Source organism: Perca flavescens, chromosome 13 (genome assembly GCF_004354835.1).
Source record: "Perca flavescens isolate YP-PL-M2 chromosome 13, PFLA_1.0, whole genome shotgun sequence".
In the NCBI taxonomy this organism is placed as follows: Eukaryota; Metazoa; Chordata; class Actinopteri; order Perciformes; family Percidae; genus Perca; species Perca flavescens.
Window position 1 is genome coordinate 32,374,088 of NC_041343.1, and position 10,000 is coordinate 32,384,087.

General features: G+C 42.5%; 1 protein-coding gene across 1 annotated transcript in view; it reads right to left on the minus strand.

Annotated features, from left to right (window-relative positions):
* LOC114566268 (alpha-1A adrenergic receptor) overlaps window positions 1-10,000 on the minus strand; it is a 32,914-nt gene that overhangs the window by 19,942 nt on the left and 2,972 nt on the right. The window contains exons 3-4 of the mRNA XM_028594597.1: window positions 6,425-6,676; window positions 2,294-2,681 (exon numbers count right to left, since the gene is read on the minus strand). Coding sequence (XP_028450398.1) covers window positions 2,294-2,681; window positions 6,425-6,676 — 640 coding nt within the window. The remainder of the gene's footprint in view (window positions 1-2,293; window positions 2,682-6,424; window positions 6,677-10,000) is intronic.

Here is a 10,000-nt window from a genome sequence, read left to right on the forward strand (position 1 = left end):
ATGTTTATATGGTCGGAATTAAACTACACAGACGGTGCGTTCACTTGCAGCTACCGTTGTCGGAATTAAACTACACAGACGGTGCGTTCACTTGCAGCTGCCGTTGTCGGAATTAAACAACACAGATTCACTTAAAACAGGTAGCCTCGTGGTGCATTCACAGTAATTGTAAAATACCCTTTTCCCATCTGGGGTTCAACAGCAATTTACTGGTGAAATAAGTTATTGTTCTTGTTGTAGTTATTACGTTATTATTAAATCTTTAATTTCGACCATGGCCTTAGCAATAAACATGTCACTGACTGTTGTTTACTACCCTTATTTTTTTTCTTCTTCTTTTTTTTTTAACTTTATTGAAAAGTACCGGTTCAGGCACCGTTTAGGCACCGGCACCGGCACCGTTTTAAAAGTATCGATTTAGCACCGGAATCAAAAAAAAAAAAAAAAAAAACGATACCCAACCCTACTCACAAGTGACAAAAAAATTCAAATAAGCGACAACATTCAAAAACAGCGACAAAAACTTTGAAAAAAGCAACAATCTTGGAGGAAAAAAAGAGAGTAGAAGTAACTATAGCCTTGGAACTGTATAACATTTAGCCAAAAAGATCTAATGTACCCCCTGCAGTCCTCCAGAGGACCCCTAGGAGTCAAACTCAGTTTCCCAGAGGGCCACACTGGAAAAAGAGAATCCCACCAAGGACCAGACATGGAGAGATTACTGACGTGCTTGTGTTACTGCATGTCACAGTTTTTTTTTTAGAGATGTTCCGATACCGGCTCCGATACTGCCTAAAACACTGGTATCGGTATCGGGAAGTACTGGAGTTTATGCACCGATCCGATACCACGTAATAAAGCCCTAAAGAAAATCTACGTTAAAGTAGTTTATTTATGTTCTTTTTCCGTTATAACTGACTGTCAAACTGGAGAATAAAAGAAAGTTCTGGGGCATTCATTGTTTGTTGTTGTTCATGTTTCACAAAGATAGAAATCATATCACATCCATACAGAGATAGTAGTATACAGCTGTTAAAACATAATAAAATATATGACACAATGGTATCGGATCGGTACTCGCTATCGGCCGATACGCAAGTTCAGGTATCGGAATCGGTATCGGGAAGCAAAAAATGGTATCGGGTCATCTCTAGTTTTTTTTTAAACATTTTTGTAGCTTTTATCCTAATTTTTGTTGTTTTCGTTCCAACTTTTTTGTGGCTTTCTCAGACCTTTGCCACCTTTCTGTAAATTTGTTGCTTTTCCGACATTTGTTGTACGCTTTTTATCACATTTTTGTCGACACGAAGCCCTACTAAAGGCATCAAAAGAGTTCCTTAGCTGTCAGAGAATTTAGCAAATCAAGCAAAACAATGATTTTTAACATCAGCCTAGAGCTGGGAGATTTGTTTCCCTAAAAAAAATCTGCGATTTAAAAACAAAAAACCTGCGATTTACAATTTGATTTCCCCCCCTTCCATTTAAAACAAGATAACTGCGAACTGTAAATATATTTCTAAAATATATATTTATTGTATTTAATTAAAGTGCATCAACATAAACAAAATTGCAAAGGCAAACCCTTTCTCTAAGTGAAAAATCAATTTTTTGAAAATATGAATCGATTTGACCTACCAACTTGATTTTTAAATCAAATCAATTTTCTTTCCCAGCCCTACAACAGCCTGAATATGTTGTGTGTGTACATTTTTGCTTTGTATATTATAGCGTGTGGTCTAGACCTACTCTATCTGTGAAGTGATAACTCTTGTTTTGATTTGATACTATAAATAAAATTGAATTGAATATGAAAACTGTCTCTCTGCTTCTTCTGGGGGAATTTCTGAGTCTCACAGTCGGCAAATCTGCCCAAATGTCTGCTCTGAATTTCAGGTAATTGCAGTTTTTGGTAATTAACCCTAACAAGGCACACCTGTGAAGTGAAAACCATTTCAGGTGACTACCTCATGAAGCTCATTGAGAGAAGAATCTAAAATATAAGACATGTTTTCAGTTATTTCACACTTTTTTTGTTAAGTACATAATTCCATATGTGTTCATTCATAGTTTTGATGCCTTCAGTGAGAATCTACAATGTAAATAGTCATGAAAATAAAAAGGAAACGCATTTGAATGAGAAGGTGTGTCCAAACTTTTGGCCTGTACTGTATTAGATTCTAAATAAAATTAAAAATTAAAAAAAAAGAAGACATAAAACCTGCAGAACCCCCCAGACAGACAGACAGACAGACAGACAGCCAATGTTAGAAGCAACGGTTAGCATTGAACGTACCGATGGGCAGCACCAGGAAGAAGGGCAGCCAGCAGAGGATGAACATGCCCACCACCACGCCCAGCGTCTTGGCGGCCTTCTTCTCCCGGGAGAACTTGAGCAGCTTGACGGTGAGCGAGCTGCGTGCGGCCGAAGCTCCGCCCCCAGCGTTGGCGGGACACAGCTCCTGGATCTGCTGGCTGCGGCAGTGGATCCGCATGGTGAGCTCGTTGGAGTCCGCCATGCGCTCCTTCATCATGCCGGCCTCCAGGTTCTTGGTGGTGCGCTTGGCCACGACGTAGACGCGGAAGTACATGGCGAGGATCACGGCCAGCGGGATGTAGAAGGAGCCGAGCGACGAGAACAGCGCGTAGAACGGTTCCTGGGTGATCCCGCACTCGGTGTCGTCCTGCAGAGTTGCACTTCGATTAGAAACATTCTCAAACAAACTGTTTCACACTCAATCAGGGCCCTATCTTGCACCCCGACGCCAGTGACTTTGCATGTTTAAAGCACCCATATTAATATGTACAGTACAGGCCAAAAGTTTGGACACACCTTCTCATTCAATGCGTTTCCTTTTTATTTTCATGACTATTTACATTGTAGATTCTCACTGAAGGCATCAAAACTATGAATGAACACATATGGAATTATGTACTTAACAAAAAAGTGTGAAATAACTGAAAACATGTCTTATATTTTAGATTCCTCAAAGTAGCCACCCTTTGCTTTTTTTGATAACTCTGCAAACCCTTGGTGTTCTCTCAATGAGCTTCATGAGGTAGTCACCTGAAATGGTTTTACCTTCACAGGTGTGCCTTGTCAGGGTTAATTAGTGGAATTATTTCCTTTATTAATAAAAAAGCAAAGGGTGGCTACTTTGAAGAATCTAAAATATAAGACATGTTTTCAGTTATTTCACACTTTTTTGTTAAGTACATAATTCCATATGTGTTCATTCATAGTTTTGATGCCTTCAGTGAGAATCTACAATTTAAATAGTCATGAAAATAAAAAGGAAACGCATTGAATGAGAAGGTGTGTCCAAACTTTTGGCCTGTACTGTATATATTCAAAGCCACTTTAAATAAATACATTTTGAGTTTTTATGTTCCCTGTAAAACAGCGTCTATGGTAAATTGTTAAACATCAGGAAGAAATTTGACATTTTTTAAAAAGTCTTCCAATTCCAATTCCACAATTAAAGAGACATTAAATGTCCAACAGTTAGTTTTTCCTTTCTTTGCATTGATAATATCACTTTCTTCATTCATTCCACATTTAGAAATTAAATAAGTCTTTTTACACACAGTCCTTTTTGTATTTTGTCACCTGAATGCAAAGCAAATAATCTTGGTGTGTTCACAGTCCACCGGGGTTATAAGAAGGTGGTCAAGTGAAACGTAAAACAAAAGAAGAAATCCTTAAAGCGCCCATATTATGCTCATTTTCAGGTTCATAATTATTAAATATATAATGGCACACTCGGTGTCGCGCTGGGGGAGACCAGCAGAGTTGCACTTTGATTAGAAACATTCTCCACCAACCGTATATTCATACTTTTTAAAGTGCCCATATTATGAAAAAAACACTTTTTCTGGTGATTTGGGGTGTTATTTTGTGTCTCTGGTGCTTCCACACACACATACACACTTTGAAAAAAATCCCTCCATGGTGTTCTGAGTGAGATCTGGTTTCTGAATGTGTCCTGCCTTCAGTCTCCTGGTGAGCTGGTCAACATCTGCACGGCTTTCTACGTCAACCGTTAGCATGCTAGTGTTAGCGTTAGCATGCTAACGCTAGCGTTAGCATGCTAACGCTAGCATGCTACCTCGTTCTCAATAGCAAAGCACTACTACAACACACACCATCCATCCATCCATCAATCTTCGTCCACTTATCCGGTGTCGGGTCGCGGGGGGAGCAGCTCCAGCAGGGGACCCCAAACTTCCCTTTCCCGAGCAACTTTAACCAGCTCCGACTGGGGGATCCCGGCGTTCCCAGGCCAGGTTGGAGATATAATCCCTCCACCTAGTCCTGGGTCTTCCCGAGGCCTCCTCCCAGCTGGACCTCCCTCCACCTAGTCCTGGGTCTTCCCCGAGGCCTCCTCCCAGCTGGACCTCCCTCCACCTAGTCCTGGGTCTTCCCGAGGCCTCCTCCCAGCTGGACCTCCCTCCACCTAGTCCTGGGTCTTCCCCGAGGCCTCCTCCCAGCTGGACCTCCCTCCACCTAGTCCTGGGTCTTCCCCGAGGCCTCCTCCCAGCTGGACCTCCCTCCACCTAGTCCTGGGTCTTCCCCGAGGCCTCCTCCCAGCTGGACGTGCCTGGAACACCTCCCTAGGGAGGCGCCCAGGGGGCATCCTTACCAGATGCCCGAACCACCTCAACTGGCTCCTTTCGACGCGAAGGAGCAGCGGCTCTACTCCGAGCTCCTCACGGATGACTGAGCTTCTCACCCTATCTCTAAGGGAGACGCCAGCCACCCTCCTGAGGAAACCCATTTCTGCCACTTGTACCCTGGATCTCGTTCTTTCGGTCATGACCCAGCCTTCATGACCATAGGTGAGGGTAGGAACGAAAACTGACCGGTAGATCGAGAGCTTTGCCTTCTGGCTCAGCTCTCTTTTCGTCACAACGGTGCGATAGATTGAATGTAATACCGCACCCGCTGCGCCGATTCTCCGACCAATCTCCCGCTTCATTGTCTCCTCACTCGCGAACAAAACCCCAAGGTACTTGAACTCCTTCACTTGGAGTAAGGACTCATTCCCTACCTGGAGTAGGCACTCCATCGGTTTCCTGCTGAGAACCATGGCCTCTGATTTAGAGGTGCTGACCCTCATCCCAACCGCTTCACACTCGGCTGCGAACCGATCCAGTGAGTGCTGAAGGTCGCAGGCCGATGATGCCATCAGGACCACATCATCTGCAAAGAGCAGCGATGAGATCCCCAGCCCACCGAACTGCAACCCCTCCCCACCCCGACTACGCCTCGATATCCTGTCCATAAATGTTACAAACAGGATTGGTGACAAAGCGCAGCCCTGGCGGAGGCCAACCCTCACCTGAAACGAGTCTGACTTACTGCCGAGAACCCGGACACAGCTCTCACTTTGGTCGTACAGAGATTGGATGGCCCTGAGTAGAGACCCCCTCACCCCATACTCCCGCAGCACCTCCCACAGTATCTCCCGGGGACCCGGTCATACGCCTTCTCCAAATCCACAAAACACATGTAGACCGGGTTGGGCATACTCCCAGGCTCCCTCCAGGATCCTTGCGAGAGTGAAGAGCTGGTCCGTTGTTCCACGACCAGGACGGAATCCGCATTGTTCCTCCTCAACCCGAGGTTCGACTATCGGCTGAACCCTCCTTTCCAGCACCTTGGAGTAGACTTTACCAGGGAGGCTGAGAAGTGTGATACCCCAGACTTCCACGCAATGTTGAAGAGGCGTGTCAACCAGGACAGCCCCTCCACACCCAGAGCCTTGAGCATTTCTGGACGGATCTCATCAATCCCCGGGGCTTTGCCACTGTGGAGTTGTTTGACTACATCAGTGACTTCCGCCTGGGAAATCGACGACAATCCCCCGTCATCCTCCAGCTCTGCCTCTAACATAGAGGGCGTATTAGTCGGATTCAGGAGTTCCTCAACACACACCTGTTCACCATGATCTCCAAAAGAACTACTTCCATGTGCTCCCTGGTTTAGAAGAAGTCTCCCAGCTGATCCTGCCTTGGAACTGACTGAAGTCGGAGAAACAGCCTTTCTTTTACCGTCTATGGAGCTAGCTGACATGATCTACCATCTGAGCTACTGAGCATGTGCGAGTGCAATCAAAGATAGTACAGAAGAAGAAGATGAAAAGAGGTCTCACTCTGTAGCTAAAACAGAGACCAGGGTGAAAAGAGGATCTGCAGCAGTGAGAGAGAGAGCTGTGCAGTTACAACAAAAATATGGTGTTTTTCGATAATTAAACCATGTAAACCTATTCTGGTACAACCTTAAAATACCATTATGAACCTGAAAATCAGCAGAATATGTGCACTTTAATTAACTTTATCGGCTATCAGGCAAATAAAACACAGATACAGCTGATAATCAGTCTATCCCTAGTTTTCACTGTTGCATGATGGGTATTTTCGGTACCTGTGATGGCGTCTGCTTCCAGCCCAGCAGCGGACCGATGGAGATGACGATGGAGAGGATCCAGACGCCCAGCATGGCGAGCAGCGCCCGCTTCTCGGTGACGATGGTGGGGTACTGCAGCGGGTAGCGCACGCCGATGTATCGGTCGATGGAGATGACGCACAGAGACATGATGGAGGCCGTGCAGCACAGCACGTCCACAGCTGCCCAGATGTCACAGAAGATCCGCCCAAACACCCAGTAATTCAGAACCTGCAGGGGACAGGACCACAGACAGTATAGTATATATATATATATATATATATAAACTGGACCACCAGACCCCGTGTCTCTGGTCTGAGACCAGTGGAGGATATCAGAAGTCTCTTTCCCGGGGCTGGCTGAGTGTTACTGAGCAGCCTCCAACTGAGCTTGAAGACGTAGATGTGACGTGAGCAACGTGTCTGAAAGTGTGAAGTCTTCTGGTAGCTGTGCCGAGAGAAATCTCAATCATTCCCAATCTTACAGAGACGGAGAGTGTAGGTATATGTAAGGAGATAACATAGACACAGGCTAATTACTGATCACTAACATGCTAGTTAACATTAGTGATTAAACCTAAACAGATAATGGAAGTCCAAACTGCCTGTGAGCTTCTCCTGTACTATACGGTAATTCCTCTACTGTGTGACAGTAATGGTGCGTTCTTTTTGTCCACCGAAGTCGATTTACGAGTTGTTTTCCGGTGTTACGAACCGGAAGTTGCAAAAAGATATACGACTCGTCAAAATATATACGTCAAGTCAAGTCGTCAAGTCGTCTGAACTCAGAGGACCCCGCGTTCACTTTCAAAGATGGCTACGTTGTGCATCACACGTAGTAAACATTGTGGTTTTCTACAATTTTAAGCACTTTTGTCTTTGTTGTAACCAAATGAAGAAGTGGTACACATAGTGCTGTATACTGCTACCTATAGGCATGTCTCTACAGTCTTATTAGGAGTTAAACATAGTGCTGTATACTGCTACCTATAGGCATGTCTCTACAGTCTTATTAGGAGTTAAACATAGTGCTGTATACTACTACCTATAGACATGTCTCTACAGTCTTATTAGGAGTTAAACATAGTGCTGTATACTACTACCTATAGACATGTCTCTACAGTCTTATTAGGAGTTAAACATAGTACTGTATACTACTACCTATAGACATGTCTCTACAGTCTTATTCGGAGTTAAACATAGTGCTGTATACTGCTACCTATAGGCATGTCTCTACAGTCTTATTAGGAGTTAAACATAGTGCTGTATACTACTACCTATAGACATGTCTCTACAGTCTTATTAGGAGTTAAACATAGTGCTGTATACTACTACCTATAGACATGTCTCTACAGTCTTATTAGGAGTTAAACATAGTGCTGTATACTGTTACCTATAGGCATGTCTCTACAGTCTTATTAGGAGTTAAACATAGTGTTGTATACTGTTACCTATAGGCATGTCTCTACAGTCTTATTAGGAGTTAAACATAGTGCTGTATACTACTACCTATAGACATGTCTCTACAGTCTTATTAGGAGTTAAACAGTGCTGTATACTACTACCTATAGACATGTCTCTACAGTCTTATTAGGAGTTAAACATAGTGCTGTATACTGCTACCTATAGACATGTCTCTACAGTCTTATTAGGAGTTAAACAGTGCTGTATACTACTACCTATAGGCATGTCTCTACAGTCTTATTAGGAGTTAAACAGTGCTGTATACTACTACCTATAGGCATGTCTCTACAGTCTTATTAGGAGTTAAACATAGTGCTGTATACTACTACCTATAGACATGTCTCTACAGTCTTATTAGGAGTTAAACATAGTGCTGTATACTGTTACCTATAGGCATGTCTCTACAGTCTTATTAGGAGTTAAACATAGTGCTGTATACTGCTACCTATAGACATGTCTCTACAGTCTTATTAGGAGTTAAACAGTGCTGTATACTACTACCTATAGGCATGTCTCTACAGTCTTATTAGGAGTTAAACATAGTGCTGTATACTACTACCTATAGACATGTCTCTACAGTCTTATTAGGAGTTAAACATAGTGCTGTATACTGTTACCTATAGGCATGTCTCTACAGTCTTATTAGGAGTTAAACATAATGCTGTATACTGCTACCTATAGACATGTCTCTACAGTCTTATTAGGAGTTAAACATAGCGCTGTATACTGCTACCTATAGGCATGTCTCTACAGTCTTATTAGGAGTTAAACATAGTGCTGTATACTACTACCTATAGACATGTCTCTACAGTCTTATTAGGAGTTAAACATAGTGCTGTATACTGCTACCTATAGACATGTCTCTACAGTCTTAGTAGGAGTTAAACATAGTGCTGTATACTGTTACCTATAGACATGTCTCTACAGTCTTATTAGGAGTTAAACATAGTGCTGTATACTGCTACCTATAGACATGTCTCTACAGTCTTATTAGGAGTTAAACATAGTGCTGTATACTGTTACCTATAGACATGTCTCTACAGTCTTATTAGGAGTTAAACATAGTGCTGTATACTGTTACCTATAGACATGTCTCTACAGTCTTATTAGGAGTTAAACATAGTGCTGTATACTGCTACCTATAGACATGTCTCTACAGTCTTATTAGGAGTTAAACATAGTGCTGTATACTACTACCTATAGACATGTCTCTACAGTCTTATTAGGAGTTAAACATAGTGCTGTATACTGTTACCTATAGACATGTCTCTACAGTCTTATTAGGAGTTAAACATAGTGCTGTATACTGCTACCTATAGACATGTCTCTACAGTCTTATTAGGAGTTAAACATAGTGCTGTATACTACTACCTATAGGCATGTCTCTACAGTCTTATTAGGAGTTAAACATAGTGCTGTATACTGCTACCTATAGACATGTCTCTACAGTCTTATTAGGAGTTAAACATAGTGCTGTATACTGTTACCTATAGACATGTCTCTACAGTCTTATTAGGAGTTAAACATAGTGCTGTATACTGTTACCTATAGACATGTCTCTACAGTCTTATTAGGAGTTAAACATAGTGCTGTATACTACTACCTATAGACATGTCTCTAAAGTCTTATTAGGAGTTAAACATAGTGCTGTGTCTGGAGCAGAAAGCAGAGCAGTAGCCTAACGTTAACGTTAATCAGAACGTAATTTTCATGTATCAAACTGTGAAATATATGTGTGTAATATGTCAATAACTGGGTGAATAGAATCCTAAATGTTACTAAAAAATGTTACAAAAATCCATCTTTTCTCCGACTCGTAGTATCGTGTGACAAAAAGAACGCAACAACCCCGCAGGTTATTCGTTTTTCGACGCGGATGTGACGTCACACTCGAGCTACTAGTCGCGGTTACAAGACAAAGAGAACGCACCATAAGTCTCGTGGTTATGACCCAATCGTTAGCCTATTTTTATAAAAGCGTCTGCTACAAAACCATAACGTGAGCTACAAGGTAATGGAGCCTTTTATACATCGTCGTGTTTCTTTAGAAATAAACAACAGACAAATAGAGTCTTTAAACGCTTCAGATGTG